The 25241-nt window shown below is 42.5% G+C and overlaps 1 protein-coding gene across 1 annotated transcript; it reads right to left on the bottom strand.

Moving 5' to 3' along the window:
• Positions 1-6689: 6689 nt before the first annotated feature.
• On the bottom strand, positions 6690-25095 carry RBFA (ribosome binding factor A). Its single transcript, XM_073331836.1, has 7 exons — positions 24791-25095; positions 22151-22193; positions 20084-20260; positions 15149-15261; positions 13787-13871; positions 11317-11390; positions 6690-8462 (listed from the first exon to the last, which is right to left on the bottom strand). Exons 1-7 carry the CDS (start codon positions 25006-25008, stop codon positions 8066-8068), a joined length of 1107 nt encoding a protein of 368 aa, XP_073187937.1. The 5' UTR covers positions 25009-25095; the 3' UTR covers positions 6690-8065.
• Positions 25096-25241: the final 146 nt, after the last annotated feature.

The raw sequence follows: 25241 nt of genomic DNA, 5'->3' as shown, positions 1-25241 counted from the left end.
GTCGCCTACTTGCCCGGTTTCGCTTTGCCAGGTTCTGGTGCTGCATATACTGCTGGATAATTTGTGTGGTGTTTAATGTGCTCCTAATTGCCAAAGTGATCTGAGCTGGCTCCGTGCTTGCCATGGTATGGCGTCTGCACAGAAAAAAGGCGTGGAACGATTGTCTGCCATTGCCCTGACGGAGGGAGGGGTGACTGACGACATGGCTTACAAGGTTGGCTTCCAGGGAATTAAAATCAACAAAAGGGGTGGCTTTGCAAGAAACTGAATGCCCCCCCCCCCAAAGACAGAACTCAAAATCTCAAGGATAGAACTCAAAACTGGGTTTAGCAGGCCATTGATTTCACGGATGGAGGGAGGAGAAAATGAATACAAAACAAATCTGGTCTATTTCTTGTTTTGAGCCACTTCATCTATCTTTATACATCTTGCTGGCAGCAGACTGCGCAGTATGACCGCTAGCCATCGTCATCTCCTGGGTGCTCGGCAGAAGATGGTGCAGTATGACTGCTGGTCATTATCTTCTGCTGGCTGCTGATTAAAAGACAGTGCACTGCCAGTAGGACTCAATCGCCATGAGACAAAACTTAAAAGGGAAATGACCTGGCTGAGTCACTCCCATGTTTGCCCAGGCGCCCCTGACCTCATCGAGGTCGGTTAAAAGAGCACCCAGGACTACGTTGACAACGGCTACCAGTCATACTGCACTGTCTGCTGCCAAAAGGCATTAAATTGCTGCTGTGTAGCAATGCAGTACCACGTCTGCCAGCACCCAGGAGACATACGGTGACAGTGAGCTGAGCGGGCTCCATGCTTGCCGTGGTATGGCGTCTGCACAGGTAACTCAAGAAAAAAGGTGCAAAAGATTGTCTGCCCTTGCTTTCACAGAAGGAGGGAGGGAAGGGGGGCCTGACGATATGTACCCAGAACCACCTGCGACAATGTTTTAGCCCCATCAGGCACTGGGATTTCTACCCAGAATTCAAATGGGCGGTGGAGACTGTGGGATAGCTACCCACAGTGCAATGCTCCGGAAGTCCAGATAGTTGCCTCAGTACTGTGGACACACTCTGCCGACTACATGCACTTAGAGCATTTGTGTGGGGACACACACAATCGACTGTATAAAAACGCTTTCTACAAAACCGACTTCTATAAATTCGACCTAATTTCGTAGTGTAGACATACCCTTACAATGTGTATATTAGGAATAACTCCATTTACATTACTGGCGTTACACTAGTGGAAGTTATAGAATTGGCATATGGGCTTCACAGCAGTCTGATTTATTCTAAGGAAAGACATATCTGCCACAGAATCCTATTCACCCATAAAACACCATTTTTATTTCTAAAGCCAGAAATTAAGAGTAAAAATCCATTGGTTTGGATTGGTGGACTTAATAAAATGAGAGAACTATTTACTGAGCACCTTGCTGTGTTTTACGTTACTTGGTAACCTAATGAAAGACCATCAAGACGTTCAGGTAAGGGACTAGATGTAAGATTGTCTGGGAACCTTAACTCTGCAATTCTTGTCCTTTGTGTGTTTAAAATCTTAATGCTCGCATTGCATTGGTGAAGTCTTGGGCATTTAGATTCTGATCTTAGCTCCTTTTGGAGTCAATGGGAGCTGGTTCAGACCTTTACTCATTTAGGGCGCACCCAGTGAATTCTGTAAAGTTGTAAGTGCTGAGCACCTCTCAGGATTAGGCCATTTATAGAATCATAGGTCTGGAAGGGACGACGAGAGGTCATCTAGTCCAGTCCCCTGCACTCTTGGCAGGAATAAACCATTTTATCTAGACCATCCATGACAGGTGTTTGTCTAATCTGCACTTAAAAATCTCAAATGATGGAGGTTCCCTAGGCAATTTATTCCCATGCTTAACCGCCCTGACAGTTAGGAAGTTTTTCCTGATGTCCAACCTAAACCACCCTTGCTGCAATTTAAGCCCATTGCTTCTTCTCCTTAAGCGCTGAGGATAAGACAACATAACACAAGAACTAGGGGTCAGCAAATGAAATTAATAGGCAGCAGATTTAAAACAAACAAAAGGAAGTATTTCTTCACACAACACACAGTCAACCTGTGGAACTTCTTGCCAAAGGATGTTGTGAAGACCAAGACTATAACATGGTTCAAAAAAGAACTAGATACATTCATGGAGGATAAGTCCATCAATGGCTATTAGCCAGGATAGGCAGGGATGGTGTCCCTAGCCTTGGTTTTGCCAGAAGCTGGGAATGGGTGACAGGAGATGGATCACTTGATGATTACCTGTTCATTCCCTGTGAAGCACCTGGCATTGGCCACTGTCGGAAGACAGGATACTGGGTTAGATGGACCTTTGGTCTGATGCAGTATGGCTGTTCTTATGTTCTTCCTTCTCCTCATGAAAACCTTTTACATACTTGAAAACTGTTATCATATCCTTTCTCAGTGTTTTCTTCTCCAGACTAAACAAACCCATTTTTTTCAATCTTCCCTTACAGGTCCTGTTTTTTAGACCTTTAATCATTTTTGTTGCTCTTCTCTGGACTTTCTCCAATTTGTCCACATCTTTCTGAAAGGTGGCACCCAAAACTGGATACAATACTCTAGTTGAGGCCTAATCAGCACAGAGTAGAGTGGAAGAATTACTTCTTGTGTCTTGCTTACAACACTCCTGCTAATACATCCCAGAATAATGCCCCCCCTTTTTTTTTTTTGGCAACTGTTACACCGTTGACTCTCATTTAGCTTGTGATCCATCCAGATCCCTTTCTGCAGTTCTCCTTCCTAGGCAGTCATTTCCTATTTTGTATGTGTGCAACTGATTGTTCCTTCCTAAATTGAGTACTTTGCATTTGTCTTGATTGAATTTCATCCTATTTAGTTCAGACCATTTCTCCAGTTTGTCCAGATCATTTTGAATTTTAATGCTATCCTCCAAAGCGCTTGAAACCCCTCCCTGCTTGGTATTGTCTGCAAACTTCATAAGTGTACTCTCTATGCCAGGGGTGGGCAAACTTTTTGGCCCAAGGGCCACATCGGGTATGGAAATTGTATGGTGAGCCATGAATGCTCATGAAACTGGGGGTTGGGATGCGAGAGGGGGTGAGGGTGAGGGCTCTGGCAGGGGGAGCGGGCTCTGGGGTGGGGCCAGAAATGAGGAGTTCAGGATGTGGGAGGGGGCTGGGCTGGGGCAGGGGGTTGGGGTGTGGGGGGGGGATGAGGGTTATGGGATGGGGCTGGGGATGAGGGGTTGGGGGTGCAGGAGGGTGCTCTGGGCTGGGACCGAGGGATTCAGAGGGCAGGACGGGGATCAGGAGTGGGGCAGGGGGTTGGGGCATGGGAGAGAGTCAGGGTGCAGGCTCCATGCAGTGCTTACTTCAAGCAGCTCCCGGAAACAGCAGCATGTCCACCCTCCAGCTCCTATGTGGAGGTACAGCCAGGAGGCTCCACACGCTGCCCCCGTCTGCAGGTGCCACTCCTGCATCTCCCATTGGCTGTGGTTCCTGGCCAATGGGAGCTGCAGGAGCGGCACTTGGGGCGGGGGCAGTGTGCGGAGCCCCCTGCCTGCCCCTATGTATTGGAGCCGGAGTGGGGACATGCGGCTGCTTCTGGGAGCCCACAGATTCATGGCACGTGCAGAGCAGGGCAAGCCCCCAACCCCACTCCCCAGCTGGAGGGTTGGAGCGGGACAAGCCCCGACCCCCCTCCCCGGTGGGAGCTCGAGGGCTGGACTAAAACATCTGAAAGGCCAGATGTGGCCCACCCCTGTGGTAGTTTGCCCACCCCTGCTCTATGCCATTATCTAAATCATGAAGATATTGAACAGAACTGGACCCAGAACTGATACCTGTGGGACCCCACTTGATATGCCCTTCCAGCTTGACTGTGAACCACTGATAACTATTCTCTGGAAACAGTTTTCCAGCTAGTTATGCACCTAACTTATAGTAGCTCATCTAGGTTTATTTCCCTAGTTTGTTTATAAGGCAGCCCTGTGAGACAGTATCAAAGGCCTTGCTGAAGTCAAGATACACCACATCTTCGGCTTCACGCCCATCTGCAAGACTTGTTAACCCTATCAAAGATCTTTCTGTATTTCTTTTTGGACCTGCTTTCCCTTTTAGTTATCTCCAGATATCTTGATATGACTCTTTCCTCTTGCTGTCAGTCTCTTCTGAGTCGTTAGTGTATATAGGATTTCCTCTGCCTGCCCCTTTTCCATCGTACTTCGTTTTTCCATCTGTTTCTCTACTATCAAGTTCAGAATGGACTTCTCTTGCCTGTAGCCACTAGTTGCTAGGTAGTAGTTCCTCCCTTTCTTGAGCAACCTGGCTGTGGTGATGCGCCTCTCAGTGCAGGCAGAAGTGGCTGGAACCAGCTGTTCCTCTCTAAACCAGGATTCATAGGCATACACCATTATTAGAAAGGTGTAGTTTGGGCCTGAGGTCAGGTCTGGTGGTTAGGCCTGCTTTGCTTCTATTTCAGATATCTGGCATTTTCCCTAGGACTCCAGTGACTAGATGATGTGCAGAAGGGACTATGTTATCTTGAAATTGTAGGATAAGAAATGCTGTTATAGGATAACCATTAAGCAAAATTGTATGATAGGGTACATTGTTGGATGAAGAGCAAAGAATACATGCTGCTGGGTACATGGAGACACAGAGGACTGAACTCCTGGATGGAGTCCACTGAGACTGTCTGTTTGGAATTTGTGGGGAGCTGAATCTGCAGGTTGTCTGGTGGCTCTGGGGTGAAAGGAAGCAGGATCCAGAGAGGATCAGGGAGCTAGACTGTGAGCAGGAAGGAAAGCACTGCCAGTTGCTGAATGCTATTGTTCAAACTGGTTAAATACAAGTTTAGTACTAGGTTTTCAAACTCAGAAGTTGGAGGTGTAGGCAATGGGTGGGTTTTGAAGAGATCTGCAGGGCCCTTAAAATGGTTAAGAAAAGCAGCCAGGATTACCCGATATTCACAGGCAAATGGCCTGAGAGGAAGCTTAGAGGGGTAAAATGGCTCTTTTACCTGAGCCACCGTCTATTCATGTACCGTATTGTCTGAGGGCCTTCCCGTAGAGCATTAAGCTATGTGACTTCACACCTGTTGTTGGTTCTCTTATTCTCTCCCTAGAGGGAAAAACGTGTGTGGTGGACAGTCTTATATATATACCTGTTGCTATGTGTTACGTAAGGCAGGATTAAAGAAATGTACCTTGCACTGGGAGTGGAAAGGGGTAAAGTTTGTGATGGTACTTAGGTCTTGGATCACCCACAGAGAAAGTTCAGTCTCCCATGCCGACAAGGCTTTACTGTTGTTGTTGCGTGTTCCACTGGGCTGGAGGAGCAGATAACCAGTGTTGAACAAGGTATATGCCCAGGGACAGGCAGGTTGGAATTTAGCTGGAAAGACAACTAAAATTGTCCTTAGTTCATACATTTGGCTACAGCAAGAAATTTAAGAGAGAGAGAGAGAGAGACTGACTGACTGCATGGACTACCAGGCCTCAATTCCAGACAGTGGTTAAGCACAGTGGAAACATTCACATGCTTAAAGTTAGGCATGTACTTAAATGAAGTGCTGAGTCATGGCCTCAATTAGTATTTTTATGAGGATACTATCTACAGTAATGTTTATAGTAATGCTTTACCCTTTCTTCAACCCTTCCTCCAAAGGAATACCTCATTGCTCAAACTAACATTGGTGCCACTGTTGCAAAGCTATTTTCTTTTTTAAAAAATAGTAATAATCAGCACATCCCTTTGTGGTGTTTGGTTGACAAGTTTTGTTTTTTGTCTGGTGTGATATTAAATTATGGACTAAAAATGTTTGCCATACTCTTCCGAGAGCAGAACCTAAGACTGTCAGTTCAGTTAGTGTGTGTGTGTATTTTTGTTTGTATTACGCCCAAAGAGACACTGAGATTTTGTACAATGTTAAAAATCTGACCCTAATCTGTAAAATGAAATGGGCAAAAAATAATCCTCATGAAAAAGGGGAGTCAACATTGAATTGGCCCAAATAGAAGAATGTTGTACTGGTGGATGTACTCAGGGAAAAAGAGTTCATATGTCCTAAGCACGGAACGTTAGAACACAGTGCAGACACAACCCAACCGATCTCCTTGTAGTGGAACCTTGCTGATTCGCACTAGCAAACAGGAGACCCCTTGTGAATTACTGAATTATGTGAACAAATAAAACATCACAAACTCTGCTGTAGGAAAAAACCTGTAGATAAAGAAAATTTATATATCTAGATCCTATACTTGAGATGGGGAAGGGAAACAACAGAAGTTAACAGACTCTGCAGATAAACCTAGCCGGGTATCAAGTTACTCGATGAGGAAAAATTAGACTTCTAAATGTAATGGCCAGATAACAGCAAATACGTCAGCCTTTGTGCCTATGTAAGGAAGGTTTGTTCAGATTGGCTTCCCTTTGAGGTGCAAAAAGAAGTGGAGAGGGAGAAGGAGACATTTGTGAAACCATCAGAAAGACTATGCCATTTTGGTCATCATGAGGCTAGAAGTAGTGAATAAGCCTTATTTACACTCATCTAGTCTTTAACTCTACCTGCTAACTCATATGAAAACTACAAGCTACTGTGCCTTCACTAGGATTTTATCTTGAGTTAGCTAACTCAAGTTAATAACACACCTTTTTTCTTCTAGGAAAGAGATGCCTCAACTGTCATTCAAGTTACATGCTCTTAGAGAATTTTTAATGTTTTGGAGAGGAGTTAGAGATACAGACCATATTAAATACCCTACCTTTTTTCCTACTGTAATGTGTTGACTACCATGTGTTTAATATCCAAGTGGAGACAAGGCAGGTTGTAGTTTTAACGTGTTAGATGGTTAAGGTCATTCCTGGGGAAGCCTAGGGTTTACCTTCACCAGCTAATACTATAGCTAAGGGCTTGTCTACACTTACAGTGCTGCAGCTGTAGCCCTTAGTGAAGATACTATGGTGATGGGAGACCTTCTCCTTTGGTGTAAGCACTCCACCTCCCCGAGAAGCAGTAGGTGCGTTGATGGGAGATGCCCACCCTTCAACATATGCTGTCTATACTGTGAGTTAGGTTGGTATAACTGTGTCACTGAGGGGTGTGGATTTTCCACACCCCTGAGTAATTTAATTATATGACATAAGTTTGTAATGTAGATCAGGGCTAGTACACTGTCAAAACACACCCTTTTTCTTAGTGAAAACAAGGCCCCAAGGGGAAGGAGCATTACAAGAAAAACTGCTGGTTAGCTGAAGGTTTGGATATCGGTTGCTTTCTAAAATTCTGCAAATTGTGAGCTGTTTAATGTCCATCCCCGCTCAAAGTTAGAAACAGGAAACGTGTATATTTTAAATAAATGAAGACAATGAAATAAGTACATAGGCCATGACCACTCATTCTACTCCCAGCAAAAAAGGTCTCTCTTGAAGCCTGAATCTTGCCTGACTGTACGGAAGTCATAATGGTAATTTGTCTATTTTAGTAGTTTTATATGTAATACTTCAATACTTATACATGGTTTGTAAAAATAAGCCTTAGTAATATGAGATCACAGCACAAAGCATGCTATTAAATCTTTGAGAAGTAGGGAAAGCACATTTTTGTGCACATACAAAGTTTGCAGGTTACTGAAATGTAGTTTAGCAGGTTTCTACTGTAATATAATCAAGTTCTTTGAAATATTTTCATCTTTGACAGTTCCTTGCACTTTTATCAAGGCAAAGGAAATGAGGTTTTTGGGTGGTTCATAACGTATTTACAAGAAGTTTCATCTCAGTATAAAGCTGATAAGGGTATTTTACTTTTGACAACCATAATATTTCTAATACCTTGATTATTTGTGACTTCAGAAGGGCTCACCTTCTCACATTTATTATAAGCAGGATTTTAAAAGTTATTTTCCCAAGAAACCTTGTACTATTTGATTAATTTCCACATATTTTGGAGAAGATGGAAAGGAGGTGGTGAATAAGCAGCACAGGAGTTGTAATTCAGTGGTTACTCCAGTACAATTCTTTACGAACAGGTTTTTGTTTTGTTTTTTTAAAAAGGCTTTTTAATTTCAAGTAAGTTTTGTAGTAGATTGATTTCTGTCATCATCTACCTCTAGTTCATCTACCACTTCCTGTACTTCATACTCCAGTTTACTATCTTGAGAAGGTGCAATGTCACCATCCAAAGAATCTTCACTATATTTGTCCAGTAAATATTTCTGTGGTGTGATATCATTCTCAAAGGGATCCCTTATTTTCTTCTTTTTCATTTGCTTTTGCTTTTGTATCGCAGCCAGCTGCACCTGCTGCTGTTCTGCCCACCCAATGCCTTCTGTGTCCTTCACCTTTTTCATTTTTTTGTACTCCATTATTTGCTTATTGAGCACTTCATGATCAATCCCAAAAAGATTAGCTGGGATGGACGAAGCTGCCATGTCAGAAGATGATGCAGAAGACTCTGATTCACTGCGAAAAGAAAAGGATTTTTTTTAAGAGGCACATGGTAAACTGTACTATGAAACTTTAAAGGTACAATGACCTTTACTAAGCTTCTTTATCAAGAGATCTTCATGTGAAATCAGAGGGAAACAGAGAAGACTTTTTAGACTCTCTGATTCTAAGGCCAGAAGGGACCATTGTGATTATCTAGTCCAGCAGTTCTCAAAAGTCATTACACCACGATCCCCTTCTGACAACAAAAATTACTACACTACCCCAGGAGGTGGTCCAAAGTCTGAGCCCACCCAAGCCCTGCCGCACCGGGCAGGGGGGGCCAAAGCCCAAAGACTCCAGCCCTGGGTGGGGGGCCTGTAACCTGAGCCCCGCTGCCCAGGGCTCAAGCCCTCTGGCTTTAGCTTCAGCCCCAGGCAGTTGGGCTCAGGCTTTGGCTTCAGCCCCGGGTCCCAGCAAGACTAACACCAGTCTTGGCAACCACATTAAAAGGGGGGTCGCAACCCACTTTGGGGTCCCGACCCATAGTTTGAAAACCCTGATCTAGTCTGACCTGTATAACATAGGCCACAGGACTTCCCCAAAATAATTCCTAGAGCAGATCTTTTAGAAAAACATCCAAACTTGATCTGAAAATTGTCAGTTATAAATAGGGCCCTACCAAATTCATGGCCATGAAAAATGCATCATGGACTGTGAAAACTGGTCTTTTGTGTGCTTTTAGATTTCACAGGGGAGACCAGCATTTCTCAAATTGGGGGTCCTGACCCAAAAGGGAATTGCAGGAAGGTTACAAGGTTATTGGGGGGGGGGGCACAGTATTGTCACCCTTATTTCTGTGGTGACTTCAGAGTTGGGTGGCCAGAGTGTGGCAGCTGTTGGCTGGGCACCAGCTCAGAAGGCAACACCCCGCCAGCAGCAGCACAGAAGTAAGGGTGACAGTACCATACCCAGGCCATCCTTACTTCTGCGCTGCTGCTGCTGGCGGCGGCTCTGCCTTCAGAGCTGGGCTCCCGGTCAGCAACCACCGCTCTCCAGCTGCCGCGCAGAAGTAAGGGTAGCAGTACTGCAATCCTCCCTACAATAACCTTGTGACCCCCCCACAACCCCATTTTGGGTCAGGACCCCTACGATTACAACACCATGAAATTTCAGATTTAAATAGCTGAAATCATGAAATTTATGATTTTTAAAATTCTATGACCATGAAATTGACCAAAATGGACCGTGAATTTGATAAGGGCCCTAGTATAGAGAATCCACCATGACTCTTGATTAATTGTTCAATGGTTAATTGCTCTCACCATTAAAAATTTACACCTTATTTCCGGTCTGAAAATAAGGTTCCGATAGCACTCAGCCTGGTATCACCATCATTCTAAATAGTTTGTTCAGCTAAGTTCCACAAGGGATTAGAATTTTTTTTTTTTTCTTTAAACCATCTTCAGAGGAAAATTCAAGACTCAGGGCTTGTCTACATGGGGAAATATACTGGTATAACTATACTGCTTATTCCAGAATAAGACTGTCCACAGGGGCAGTTATATTGGTATAACTAGAGCAATATAATTATACCAGTAAATTACACCAGTAAACTTGGTAGATGAGCCCTCTGACTTAGCATTACCGCTATAAAAACAAATCCTACTGTGAAGGGGAAAGAGTGATGCAGATATCACTTACTTTAGAACTTTTTAGGGCTTCAGGTATTATGGAAATTAGCATGTTATAAATAGTTAGAATATTGGGCTCTAAAGTGACATGCCCTTCAATATACTGTAAAATTTAGTACAGAAGTCTCCCTAGCCTAAGACACAGGTCATGAGCCAATGGGCCAACAACACTGCACTTCTATAGAACCTACCATCCAGAAAACTGGAAGCCTACAGCCTGTAAATTACTGAAACAAAAACATCTTTCTCTGCCATGAGGCAAAGGCATTTGACTTATGGTTCCTGACTTACTGCACATAGATCTTGCCTTCAGAAGCACCATGCTCTGCAGAAGATCATACTGTAGATTGGGATTACAGAAAATGCTGAGACCATCAACTGAGCAGAAAGTTGCTGGTTTTTAAATCTGTGCAGTTAACCCAAAAATAGTGAGCTGCATGTTGCTCTTCATGGGACTCTGTCCCAAACACTACTCCAATCATTTCCCACTGCCACCCTAAGGTCCATACAGCTAAATTAAATACATTTTCCCTTGCAGCACTTGTGACCTGTGCACTGGAGCACTGTGCTAGTGCACAAGAACCAGAAGGCAAAACAGACTATGAAATAGACGTCCAGATGGAGTGAAATGCACAAGGAATCCAAAGCACAAAGAGCAAGATGTAAATTTAGGTTTTTAAATTGTTTTCAACATTAATAAAAGTAAGGGGTAAGAGAGGTAAGGATGGCTCTTAGCAAAATACCACAGATATTCTGTAATCACATGGCGGCTCCAATCACTAGGTGGGGCTCATTGTGCTAGACACTGTGAATATAAAGTAAAACACTGTCCCCCTACATTTTATTTTTGTTATGGGTGGGTTTTTGTTATGACTGACTACTCAATGTCCCTTTACATTTATATAGCGTAGTCAGTCACTCTTTTGAAAGGCAAGATGTCTATATAAGGATTTCTTTAAACTACGCTAACTCTATCCTGTGTCTTTTTTCATAACACCATTATACTAAATTCTTAAGATGCTAACAATTAGATACCACAATAGCGGCTATCTATAAATACAAAATAAACACACAGCATAATTATTTTCTGTATTTTTAAATAAATATTCTTTCCATTTTTAATCGAATATCCATAAATGAAAATACTTGTTGCAAAATTTCAATAAACAAACAACAAACAAAAACAAAAAACCCACCTAAAGTCATTTTCAGCCAAAGTGTCTTTTTCTTCCTGAGGTCCAAAGTCAGCAATTGCCAATAACCTATCAATCTGTAAACAATTGAAAAAATAGAAAACAAATATCCACTATTAAATCTATTCTGTTTACATTCATAAAGGAAACAAGCCAGCATGAGACACAGTAAACAGATCTGTCTCTTTTACATATGAATATCATAGTTGCCTCCTTCTGGGTTTCTGGAAAATATGCATTTCAAAATGGTCTGTATTTTCAATAAAAGTCATCCACTTAATTTACAAGGCCTCTCAATAAATACTATGAAATGTACTGTAGGGAATAATCTTGCTCTAGACTTGGGATGGAGTGGATGCTCTAACAGAGACCTAACTTATCAGTCTATGGAATTGCCAGGAAGTACATACCTTACTAGGATCTTTACACCAAATGGAATAATTAATTCATGGACTACTGTGACTTTCAAGGGTTTGGCATATATTTGATGTGGATAGGAGAGATAATTTAATTAAGAATTCCTCATTTTAGGTTAGATTTCACTTTATTCTTTTAAGTTCTTCCCTTTACCAGTGTACATATACTTCAAATTTTCTGTCACTCTCTTCCCCCTTTTGAAAATTGTCTGGCCCAATCTGGTATGTAAGAGATTAAGCAGTTGTGGTTTTTTGAAGAGATCAGTCCGTCCAGGACCGTAAATCTCTAGTGCATTATAGGTTACCTTTAGTTGTGAAGGTTTTACCAAATTTTAGGTTTTGTAATCATCTTTTTCTGTTAATATTTTTCCTCGTCAGCTTTTTTATTCCTTTCGTGTTTTCTTTTTATTAGAAGGTGAATAATAGTCTTTCTATTAATAATAGTCTAGTCTTTCTGAAGGTAATAGTCTTTCTCCCCTCTTATAAGATGTAAAGTTTCCTCTACTGGGGGTTGGTGTCTGGTTTTTAGTTTATTTGAAGTACAGATTGCATATAAAAATGGACTTGAAGGTTGGGTCCTGTAGTAGAGACTTAAAGCTCCTTCTGGATGTTCTGATAATCACTGTTAGGTTGTTAATAAATCCTTGTGTTACTTCTGGAAAGATGAAGGAATTATATCTGCAAGCTGGGACAGAGGACTAAACAACCCTAAACCGAGCATTAATATGCCTAAACTTTGCCCTATTACTACACCTGTTGTTGGTGGGGTAGAAAAGCACTCTCACTGAGGTGGTGGCGTATGCTAACAAAAAACGTTTTCTGGATTTATCACTACCTTTGGGTATGTCTGCACTGCAGCTGGCTTTGTCCTTCCAGCCCAGGTAGACAGACTCAAGTGAGAATTCTAAAAACAGCAGTGTGGAAGTTGTGCCATGGGTGGTGGGTCAGGCTAGCCACCTGAGTCCACCAAGCCCACCCGGCCCATTGGGTCCGAGCTCAGGTGGCTAGTCCGAGCTACGTTCACGCTTATTTTTAGCATGCTAGCTCAAGTTAAGCTAGTGCAAGTCTGTCTACCTGGGCTGGGAGGCACAACTGCAGTTGCAGTGTAGACACCCTCACTGATCAGAGGAAATTCAGCTGTTCACTTCGTATTCCTAGTGCATTGGTGAGAAATGAAACACTCTCTCTCTGCCTCTTCCAAGGTTGCTAGTTGTGCAATGGATGCTCTTGTGACTGAGACTCAATTTTTAACCTGATAGTAAGAGCAAGATAGTAAGAGTCTAACAGTCTGCTAATTTGAGTCACAGGACCCCATGAATTAGCTCAATTTTTAATGTTGTTATCCTCTAGTTCAATTCATTCTTCGAAAGACTCCCAAGTATCACTGTGCTCTCTACCTCATGGGAATCTCACAATCCTAATATTACCTCCTCTCATGCTCAATAATAATGAGTTCCTAGAAGACATTACTATTCTCAAAGTACTTCCACTAGTCTGCAAGCTTGCTACCTTTAGCTAGATATTATCCTCAATATACAATATCCCTGTTTCTCTCCATTAGATTCCAGCGCCTTTTAAAACAAAGTAACAGTTGAACCAGCTGCAATGCAGTTAGCCAGCTGGTCACCATCATCACTGCTCTGCTTCCTTTTTGGCATAAGGTTATAAAGACAGTAGTTTCCTGTCTTTCATTTGAGGTTATTTGATGCATCTCTCTTCTGGATTAACCAGTCTATCTTCCGGAAACATCTTTAGACAGTGTTCTTCTCTTCAGAAGTTTTTATAGATAAAGTCAACAAAACTAATGAAAAAGATAGCTCTACTTTCCACTATCCCCAAAGTATCAAAATAATTGGAGACCCTTATCAAAACATTAAAAAGCTTGTTGTCAGAGATGGGGAATTGGGTTTCAATTTAAATTGTTTTCCAAGTCTAGTGAGCAACTACATGTCTACTTAAACATGACACCTATTAAGCCTTCCGCGTTCTTACATGTCTGTTCCGAAAACCACTGCAACATGTGATATTTACACACTGAGTCAGCGATTGTATCTTACCTCTTTTATAGCTGCAGCTTCTTTGTCTTTAACAAACACTATTGGAGGAACAGTTCTCAGGACCTGATGGGTAATCAAAAGATGTCTGAAAAAAATAAAATGCCCCCAGATATGAGCAATCTTACATCTTTAAGACAGATGCAATATTTACATTGTGAAGCATGGGTACTGTTTGCAAAGTTTATAGGGTATCAGTTCAGATGACAAATTCTAGTATTTCAAAGGACTATACTATAGATTAATGGTCTAGCACATTCGGCTACTAGAAAAATAGAATTTCTCAAGTCAAAGTCCAAGTTAGATCTAGTTTGTTGGATTAGGATGTAGACTATAGGACATTTACTGAAGCAAAGACTACAGTGATGTTACTGAAGAACACAGTGAAGTGTGTGTATGTGTACATACACGAAGAAGTGACATAGTAGGGCGGCTGGAGTATTTTCTAGGGCTCCTATGTACACAGGATTTTCTGTATATGCAAAAAAGTTACACAGTCTAAATTACTTTTTTTGAACTTGAGAAAATTAATCCCTTTCTTTACAGCTAAAAGGTTTACAGGAATATACAGAAATAATACACTGATTTACAGTAAAAACTCAGTGAAGGAGAAAAAGACAGGCAGGCAGTTGCAGCTCTCTGATTTTCTGCCTTGTACAGTTCCAGCCCTGGCCGCACTGTAGTTTATAGCAGCCCCAAGCGACTACCTTTTACAAGCTAACAATTAGCAAAGTGAAGTGGCATTCCAGCCACATCCTACTCAGCAGAGCTGGGTATGCTAGCTATACATGGATTGAAAGCACCCCATGAGTGGAATTTTCAGGTGGCCAGTTATGGCCAGTACGCAGCCCATATGTGTAGCTCATCAAGGGAGATAATCTGGCTCAAAATATCTAGAAGTGCAGATGTCCAACATCCTGATCCAAAGTATTCTAATGAGAGTCACATTCATGATTTGTAAAAATACCTTAGAAATTTCCCTTCAGAAATTCTTAATAGACGAAGGCACTTTATAGACTAACAGACCTATTGGAGCATAAGCTTTCGAGGGTGAATACCAACTTCGTTGGATGCGTGTAGTGGAAATTTCCAGAGGCAGGTATAAATATGCAAGCAAGAATCAGGCTAGGGATAACGAGGTTAGTTCAATCAGGGAGGATGAGGCCCTCTTCTAGCAGTTGAGGTATGAAGACCAAGGGAAGAGAAACTGCTTTTGTAGTCTGTCAGTCTATACGGTGCCACAGGAGACTTTGCCGCTTTTACAGATCCAGACTAACACGGTTACCCTTCTGATCCTTAATAGACAAAGTGACTATTTATGAAGCAGAGTAATTGTTTACAAAACTTTACAGCACACAATAGTACCTTATACGTGGGGCACTTTTCTGTAAAATACTTTCAATACGATCATCCTCCTCTGCACTTTCAGCAGGGTTCCAGTACACACGACATGCTGAAAAGTCTGGTGACAGGGATACCTGTAAAATGCAAAGATTTCTATTAGGGCTGTCGATTAACTGCAGTTAACTCATGCGATTAACTCAAAAAAAAATTAATCGCAGGTTTAATCTCACTGTTAAACAATAGAATACCAATTGAAATTTACAATATATTTTGAAAATGTAGAAAAACTTCCAAAATATTTAATAGTCTGTGTTGTAATTGAAATCAAAGTGTATATTATTTTTATTACAATTATTTGCACTGTAAAAATTATAACAGTATTTTTCAATTGACCTCATGCAAGTACTGTAGTGCAATCTTTGTCATGAAAGATTTACTTACAGATGTAGATTTACTTACAACTTACAGATGTAGATTTTTTGTTGTTGTTGCATAACTGCCCTCAAACACAAAACAATGTAAAACTTTAGAGCCTACAGAAGTCCACTCAGTCCTACTTCTTGTTCAGCCAATCACTCAGACAAACAAATGTTTACATGTACAGGAGATAATGCTGCCCGCTTCTTATTTACGTTACCAGAAAGTGAGAACAGACATTTGCATGACACTTTTGTAGCCGGCATTGCAAGGTATTTACATTCCAGATATGCTAAACATTCTTATGCCCCTTCATGCTTTCGCCACCACTCCAGAGGATATGCTTTCATGCTGATGACGCTCATTAAAAAAAAATGCATTAATTAAATTAATTAATTAAATTTGTGACTGAACTCCTTGGAGGAGAATTGTATGTCCCCTGCTCTGTTTTACCCGCATTCTGCCATATATTTCATGTTATAGCAGTCTCAGTTGATGACCCAGCACATGTTGTTCATTTTAAGAACACTTTCATTGCAGATTGGTACCTGCTTTGCATTTTGTCCAATGTGAGATTTCTAAAGATAGCTACAGCATTCGACCCAAGGTTTAAGAATCTGAAGTGTTTTCCAAAATCTGAGAGGGATGAGGTGTGGAGCATGTTTTCAGAAATCTTAAAAGAGCAACACTCCCATGCGGAAACTATAGAACCCGAACCACCAAAAAAGAAAATCAACCTTCTGCTGGTGGCACCTGACTCATAATGAAAATGAACATGGGTCAGTCCGCACTGCTTTGGATTGTTATAGAGCCGAACCCGTCATCAGCATGGACGCATGTCCCCTGGAATGGTGGTTGAAGCACTAAGGGACATATGAATCTTTAACACATCTGGCATGTAAATATCTTGCGACGCCAGCTATACCAGTGTCATGAGAATGCCTGTTCTCACTTTCAGGTGACATGGTAAACAAGAAGTGGGCAGCATTATCTCCTGCAAATACAAACAAGTTTGTTTACCTGAGTAACTGGCTGAACAAGAAGTAGGACTGAGTGGACTTGCAGGCTCTAAAATTTTACATTGTTTTATTTTTGAGAGCAGTTTTTTGTACATAATTCTACATTTGCAAGGCACTGTATTTTGTATTCTGTGTTGTAATTTAAATCAATATTTGAAAATATGAAAAACATCCAACATTTTAAAAAGGAATTCTGTTATTGTTTAACAGGGATTAATCGCTTAATTGTGATTAATTTTTTTTTAAATCGCTTGACAGCTCTAATTGTTGTATTTTCAAGCATCCTGACTACAACACACTTGTAGCTATATCTTAATATTCAATAACACAAGTTCGTAATGGCCTAATAAAATAAACGTGCAAAATAAAATTATATCAATATTGAAGTCTTTTCCCTTCAGTTCTTATCTGTGTGACAGCTCAGTCTGCAATAAGAGCACCATGGTCTCTTCCTTCATTACATAACAGCATAGGGAACATCTTCCAGGAAAGGGAAGGCCCATCCAAACTGGCCAGAAGGAACAACAATACATTTTTTCAAGCCCACAGCGGACAGTATCTCTTCAATGTGCACACATTTTCAGCTGACTCAGGGAACAAAAAATGAGTTCAAAATTCAAACTCCAATTCTTCATCTGGCACTAGGAAGCATTATCGCAGCCAACTTAATTGTAGTTCTCTCTCTCTTTTTTTTTTTTTTAAAGACTACACACAAACCTTAAGCTTCTAGGATATTATGACATTTTACTGGTCAAGCAATATAAAGAATATATTTGTAGGCTGAGGGTGCGTGGTTTTGGTCTCTGCATAAATCTCTTAAGAAAAGGGAGAGTGTGATGGGTTCCCCCCTCGGGTGCCACCTGGAACTTGGGTACCACTGAGCTCTCTGACCCACCAGCCTGGGCTCCCTGTCTCACTGTATTGCTGTGACAAGCTGCAAAGCCCTCCAGCCTGTACTTTCACCAGCCTTCATACAGATAGGGCCACACTCAGCTGTAGTTACGTGCAGGCTCTCTGTCCAGCCCCTGCAATGAACCAACAATGGAAAGGCTACAGCTAAGGAAACTCCCAACTCCCCACGCACACGCCCCTCTCTGGAGTATAAATCCAAAGTTATACCGTCTTGTGCTGCACAGCGAACTGTACAGTGTAAACTCAAAGTTCACCCCCTCCCTCAATATGGAGAGGAATATGCAACAGCCTTTGCCCCTTGAGCTAAGATTCCCATACACTTACCCCAACTCACTGGTTTAGATAAAGCAAAATCAAGTTTATTAACTACAAAAGATAGATTTTATGTGATTTATAAGGGATGGCAAACAGATCAATGCAGATTACTTAGCAAATAAACAAAAAACACAAACTAATCCTAATATGCTAGAGTAGATTGGATACGAATTAGCTGATTCTCACCCTAAGAGATGATATAAGCAGGCTACAGATTTTTAAGGGGCAAGCTGCACTGGCTTACAGCTTGGAAACCCCAGGTATTTCATTCACAGGCTGGAAATCCCTTTAGCCTGGGTCCAGTACTTCCCCAAGTTCAGTCCTTGTTCCTCAGGTGTTTCCAGGAGCCTTCTTGGGTGGGGAGTGAAGAACACCAGATGATGTCTCTCCCTGCCTTATATAGTTTTTGCATAGGCTGGGAACCCTTTGTTTCAAAGCTTGGTTCCCAGACCAGTCTGTGAAAAAATATTGACATTCCAAGACGGAGTCCAGCATCATGTGGTCTGATCACATGTCCTTGTAGAGTCATAGCAGCCATTACTCACAGGCCTTTGGAGTGTTCTCAGGAAGGCTCATCACCAGGTGGGAGATAAGCTTCTCCAAAGGCCTATAGTTTTTCCCTAATGGCTCACTGCCCTGAATAGGCCCTTCCCCACCCAGTATCTAGACTGAAAGCATCTTGTTCAGTGGGCGTTACCCAGGTGTAACTACATTTGAAATAGTTACATAGTGAATATTCATAACTTGAGATACAAAAATGATATACGTATACAAATAGGATAATCATATTCAGAAAATCATAACTTTTCCAATGACACCTCACATGACTTATCTTGCATAAAATACATCATAATTATGTCAATCACATCATAATACTATCACGATGAAGACTATGGGACGCAGTGTCACAGAGAGATCAACCCCCTATAGTGAATTATGGAATAGTATTGATGTGATCCATCCTGTTTTCCTAACTGGAAATCTGATGGCAAACAGTACAGGACCATGAGAGCTGAAATGAAGAGTGGTGATAAACAGAGAATCCTCAAATATGAATCCAGAGCAAATGTTAAGATTTTTCAGAGATCACTCCTATACCCACACACACCGCTCCAACCCTGAGGAAGACAGAATCAGCACGAGACCTGCTGTAATGTGCTAATATCAGTAATTCCTTACATAGTTCTATCAGGAGAAAAAGTATGTTATGAGAGCGTCTCTCTCAAATTTTGTATTGTGTTAAAGACTAACTGCATGAACCCCCCAGAGGTTCAGAAAACCACTTAGAAACACAGAAATTCCCACACTAGAGCAGACCTAAGGCCCATCTAGTCTAGTATCTCGTCTCCGACACATGCCAGTATGAGATGCTTCACAGTAAGGTGTAAAAATAAATAAATTGCACAATACACAGATGTGGGATAGTCCCACTAGATCTCATCCTGATCTCTAATAGTTAGAGGTTGGTTTAAGCCATGAAACATGAGGTTTAATCCCCTTCCAAATTAGTTTTAATCATTAATTATGACAACTTTGTATATTGTTGTTCTCCATCTCTACTATGAAACTGATCTCAGAACTGTACTCATGTCCATATGTATACTGATCTTTTAACCAATTCTCTCTTTTTTTAAGAATAAATTTTAGTTAAGAATTAGTTGTAAGCATGTATTCGGGTAAGATCTGAAATATTCATTAACTTGAGAGGTAATATGTCTGATCCTTTGCGATTCGTAGAACTTTCTTATATGATAAATAAGATTTAAAGTAATCCTCATCGTATTTGACTGGGTGTCTGGGGTTGCTATAAGGGAACTGTGTTTTGGCTTCTGTACAACCAGTAAGGTATTGTAGAAACTGTTTTGTGCTGGCTTGATAAATCTAAGAACTGGAATATCCACCAGCTTTTGGGATTGTCTGCCCCATTCTTTGCAGTTTGCCCTAATTGAGTAACCTCAGTGTGGCCCCCGCTGGAACCCCAGTCACAGCCGGTATAAACTGCGTCCCACTGGGAGCCCTTTGCAAGTGTCATATATGGGCATAGCTACACTGGCAAGTATTCATAATGTAGACATGGCCTAAAGCCTGGATCGTGCATTGTGATCCTTGCAGGCAAACTGCTGTGCCCCCACTGAGCCCCACGGAAGACAGTGAGGCTCTGCATGGTGCAGCAGTCCACCTGCATAGATCAGAATACAGCACTAGGGCCTAAAAGCTGTTTTTGAATATCGCGTTATCTTGTTCCACAACTTAGTCAAAGTGACTTCACTTGAACTACAACTTTTGTACTTGCCTTGGTGAGTTCCAGCTTGAGGTCACAAACCTCTTGACTGACTTCACAAGTGCTCATCAAGTCTGTCACAGCTTTATACAAGAGGACGTTTAGGACCTTTTTGCGTATGCTGTCTTCTTTCCTAGTTTTCTGCTGAGTAGCCTTTAGTATAGTGGCCAACTTGGATGGCTTGTACACCTTTTAAAAACAAAAACATTAACTAAGAAATAGTCTAGACAAATGTACAACAGTTTTTGTAATTCTGCTACTTTTCAATTTTATCAGCAAAGAAATGTGATCTTAAAGTATTATATTCAAGATTTATTTTCTCATTTATTTTGTAGCTTCTTTAATTTAGCTATCTATAAAGCTCAGTAAATCTGTGTTCTAAACTGGAGTGAATATAATCAGGAAAATTATTTTTTTTGTTACTTTGCTTTTCAAATTGCACTTTGGATAAAACCTAAAGGGTCAGATTTTGCAATATGGCGTGCCTTAGGACAACTTTAAAACTGGAACATGCTCTTTATGCACTTTAAATGTAAACAGAGCTAGATCATGAAAAATCAAAAGTAGAATATCCTGAATGGGGGGGACAAAGACACCTGATAACTAGAAAGCTTGTTAATATGATACTAAAACTATCATCTACAGGCCACTGATTTGAATTTGGCTCCTATCAATAGGAACTTAAACTAATTACAATCTGAAGGTTGCTGCAGGGTTTCACAGTTCACTTTCTTGTGGATAGGTATCCACAGCCCAAGAGCCCAGATGGCAAACTCACCCTTGTTTGTAAGGAAGACAGAGTAGGTGTTGTAATATCTTTTATTGGACCAACTTCTGTTGGTGGAAGCTTTTGAGCTATGTTTATAAGCCTATGTGCTGAAGACCAGGGCGACGGATCCAGCAAACTCTTCACATGCTTAACTTTATGCAATTTGAAAAGTCCCCACTGATTTAAATAAGACTACTCATACATTTGCAAGATTGCTGCCTGGGACTGAATATGTATGGAGATCAGGCAGGGAACCTCCACCTTACACGTAGAACAGGAGGTTACATACAGCAAAACTTTTAGTGACTGCCAGGCTAAAAAGTGAGATTTTTCAGTGAGCCTCAGGCAAGAAAATCCAAGACACTTGGTGAAAATGCTTGCAGATACTGTGGCTAGCCTTATAAAAAACAAAACAAACAGGAGGATAAACACCAAAAGCTTGAAACTAACAAAATATGTGCTAAATTTAAACCAAACCAACTTTTTCGGCAGCATCCTTTCCTCTACTCTCTTATATTATGCCTAATTTAAATCCCAGTTTCTGCTGACAGAGCTACATTCAATGGCATTATTTGTATGTGTAAAATTACTCATGTGCGTAAGTGTTTGCAGGATCAGAACCTAAGACTAAACTCCTCAGGACAGAAATTTGTCTTCCTAGGTCCGTAGAGGATCAGGCACATTTATGGTGTTATTACAGAACAATACTGCTCCATGTATTCTGTCGATAACTAGATTACTAGTTTTAGAGTAGCAGCCGTGTTAATCTGTATTCGCAAAAAGAAAAGGAGTACTTGTCGCACCTTAGAGACTAACCAATTTATTTGAGCATAAGCTTTCGTGAGCTACAGCTCACTTCATAAGATGCATAAAGTGGAAAATGCAGTGAGGATGTTTTATACACACAGACCATAAAAAATGGGTGTTTTATCACTTCAAAAGGTTTTCTCTCCCCCCACCCCACTCTATTACCAGCAGGAGAGTGGGGCGGGGGGAGAGAAAACCTTTTGAAGTGATAAAACACCCATTTTTTCATGGTCTGTGTGTATAAAACATCCTCACTGCATTTTCCACTTTATGCATCCGATGAAGTGAGCTGTAGCTCACGAAAGCTTATGCTCAAATAAATTGGTTAGCCTCTAAGGTGCCACAAGTACTCCTTTTCTAGATTGCTAGTCTTCATTTCTAAAATTCTGATGTTTCGTGGTAGTAAATAAATGCATTTCAAAAGTTACATATGCTGGTAAAAGCATACATTTGCCCCACTTGACACAAAGATGACACTTCAAATTCTGAAAATTTGCACTTACCAGATGAGACCCCAATGTAGGACTGTCATACCAAAACTTCTTTCTTTAAAAAGAGAAAAGAAAAATTTTTACTTTTTAAAAACTGTAAAGAAATATTAGGCATACGTGTGTATGAAAGTGCCATTCTACTCTGAAAAAACACCTTCATACATAAAATGGCATTAAAGGAATCTGTTAGTTTCTCAATGAGGTTGCATCAAGTGTGCTCAGTGTACAAACTGTTTTACTTTAGTTAGTGAGGCAAGCAAACAAACAACAACAAGACTATGTAGAGACCCCACGAAGAAGAGGGGGAATGAAAGGAACCTAACATGTCTTTACAAATTTAAATTTAAATTTAATCTGGGACCACAACTATTAAAATGTCTTATTACAGTTACTGCAGGATCATTACTGCATTACTGCATTACTGCAGGATATCTGCCAGCCCTCTGTGGAGATAGAGGCGGTTAGGGACTATTTAGAAAAGCTGGACGTGCACAAGTCCATGGGGCCGGACGAGTTGCATCCGAGAGTGCTGAAGGAATTGGCGGCTGTGATTGCAGAGCCACTGGCCATTATCTTTGAAAACTCGTGGCGAACCGGGGAAGTCCCGGATGACTGGAAAAAGGCTAATGTAGTGCCAATCTTTAAAAAAGGGAAGAAGGAAGATCCTGGGAACTACAGGCCAGTCAGCCTCACCTCAGTCCCTGGAAAAATCATGGAGCAGGTCCTCAAAGAATCAATCCTGAAGCACTTGCATGAGAGGAAAGTGATCAGGAACAGTCAGCATGGATTCACCAAGGGAAGGTCATGCCTGACTAATCTAATCGCCTTTTATGATGAGATTACTGGTTCTGTGGATGAAGGGAAAGCAGTGGATGTATTGTTTTCTTGACTTTAGCAAAGCTTTTGACACGGTCTCCCATAGTATTCTTGTCAGCAAGTTAAGGAAGTATGGGCTGGATGAATGCACTATAAGGTGGGTAGAAAGCTGGCTAAATTGTCGGGCTCAACGGGTAGTGATCAATGGCTCCATGTCTAGTTGGCAGCCGGTATCAAGTGGAGTGCCCCAAGGGTCGGTCCTGGGGCCGGTTTTATTCAATATCTTCATAAATGATCTGGAGGATGGTGTGGATTGCACTCTCAGCAAATTTGCGGATGATACTAAACTGGGAGGAGTGGTAGATACGCTGGAGGGGAGGGATAGGATACAGAAGGACCTAGACCAATTGGAAGATTGGGCCAAAAGGAATCTGATGAGGTTCAATAAGGATAAGTGCAGGGTCCTGCACTTAGGACGGAAGAACCCAATGCACAGCTACAGACTAGGGACCGAATGGCTAGGCAGCAGTTCTGCAGAAAAGGACCTAGGGGTGACAGTGGACGAGAAGCTGGATATGAGTCAGCAGTGTGCCCTTGTTGCCAAGAAGGCCAATGGCATTTTGGGATGTATAAGTAGGGGCATAGCGAGCAGATCGAGGGACGTGATCGTTCCCCTCTATTCGACATTGGTGAGGCCTCATCTGGAGTACTGTGTCCAGTTTTGGGCCCCACACTTCAAGAAGGATGTGGATAAATTGGAGAGAGTCCAGCGAAGGGCAACAAAAATGATTAGGGGACTGGAACACATGAGTTATGAGGAGAGGCTGAGGGAGCTGGGATTGTTTAGCCTGCAGAAGAGAAGAATGAGGGGGGATTTGATAGCTGCTTTCAACTACCTGAAAGGGGGTTCCAAAGAGGATGGCTCTAGACTGTTCTCAATGGTAGCAGATGACAGAACGAGGAGTAATGGTCTCAAGTTGCAGTGGGGAAGGTTTAGATTGGATATTAGGAAAAACTTTTTCACTAAGAGGGTGGTGAAACACTGGAATGCGTTACCTAGGGAGGTGGTAGAATCTCCTTCCTTAGAGGTTTTTAAGCTCAGGCTTGACAAAGCCCTGGCTGGGATGATTTAACTGGGAATTGGTCCTGCTTTGAGCAGGGGGTTGGACTAGATGACCTTCTGGGGTCCCTTCCAACCCTGATAATCTATGATTCTATGATTCTATGATTAGATTTACGGTGGTTTGACTTACCTCCATGTGCATTTCCATGCACTTGGTTTGCGGATAATTACAAAACATCCCTATAATGTATTTTGCCCTAAATTATCAATCCCCTCAATCTTTACTCCACTTTAGTATCGTTTTTGTCCGAGAATACTTATAGTTTGGGAGTTTAGCAGTATGCATACTGTAGATTAAGTCGCTTTTACTGCAAATACCTAGGGCTAGGAGGTACTCAACACTTCATTCTCCACTGAATACGGGAACAGCCAGCCACCTGGGGTGGTGTGCTCAAGCCAGGACAATCTGCACGAGGAAGATTTTCTTTTAAGTCTCATCGCAAAACGGCTCAAGTGTAAACAACATAAAGCAGGATCTTCCGCAGCAGAGGGGAGAGAATTCATAGCACGGCTTCGTATTAACCAAGAAGCGTCCCTGCACACAGCTGGAAGGGGGCGCCGGTGTAGACGCGAGCGCTCAGCCAGAGGATCGGAGGCTGCCGGCGCTGCAAGGCAGGCGCGGGGCGGTCGCTGCCCGGGGAGGCCCGTGCTCCGCGGCGCTGGGGGAAGGGAGCGCCCCGGAGAGGGGGGGCCAGCCCGGGCCGGGCACTTACTTGGTTTTCGAGGCGAATTTCTTCAGCAGGTTCTTGGAGCCGCCGAGGGCGGCGGACCCGTGCAGGGCCCGGCCCCGGGGGCCGCCCGGCAGCAGAGCACCCGCGCCGGCCTCCGCCCCGCCGCCGCCGCCCGCCGCGCTCCGCCGCTCGGCCCCGCCGGGTGCGATCGCTCGGAGCTGGGGCCACCGGGGCCCCCGGCCGGCCCGCGAGCCCCACATGCCGCAGCGAGCCGCGCTCCGGGCCTGGGGCAGGGAGCAGCAGGCGGGCCGCGCCGCGCCCCTAGCGGGCAGGGGAGGCACCGCACCGGCCCCGCCTTAACCGCTGTGGGAAAGGCGCCGGGGGGAGGCGCTTACCGCTTGGGCCACCTTCTGCCGCTGCTGGAGACTCAGCTGCGCTCGCCCAGGAGGGGAGCTGCCGCCGCCGCCGCCCTCCCCTGCACTAAAAACAGGGC

Source organism: Lepidochelys kempii, chromosome 2 (assembly GCF_965140265.1).
Source record: "Lepidochelys kempii isolate rLepKem1 chromosome 2, rLepKem1.hap2, whole genome shotgun sequence".
In the NCBI taxonomy this organism is placed as follows: Eukaryota; Metazoa; Chordata; order Testudines; family Cheloniidae; genus Lepidochelys; species Lepidochelys kempii.
The sequence above is the reverse complement of the archived record's forward strand: the minus strand, read 5'-3'. Positions and strand labels throughout refer to the sequence as shown.

Excerpts from the sequence above, each read along its gene's own strand:
- RBFA (XM_073331836.1), bottom strand. The coding sequence starts at position 25,008 with ATGTGGGGCTCGCGGGCCGGCCGGGGGCCCCGGTGGCCCCAGCTCCGA. Across the intron at positions 20,261-22,150 it reads CTACATTGGGGTCTCATCTG|GTGTACAAGCCATCCAAGTT; the intron begins GTAAGTGCAAAT and ends TGTTTTTAAAAG. Across the intron at positions 15,262-20,083 it reads TCAAGCTGGAACTCACCAAG|GTATCCCTGTCACCAGACTT; the intron begins GCAAGTACAAAA and ends TGCATTTTACAG.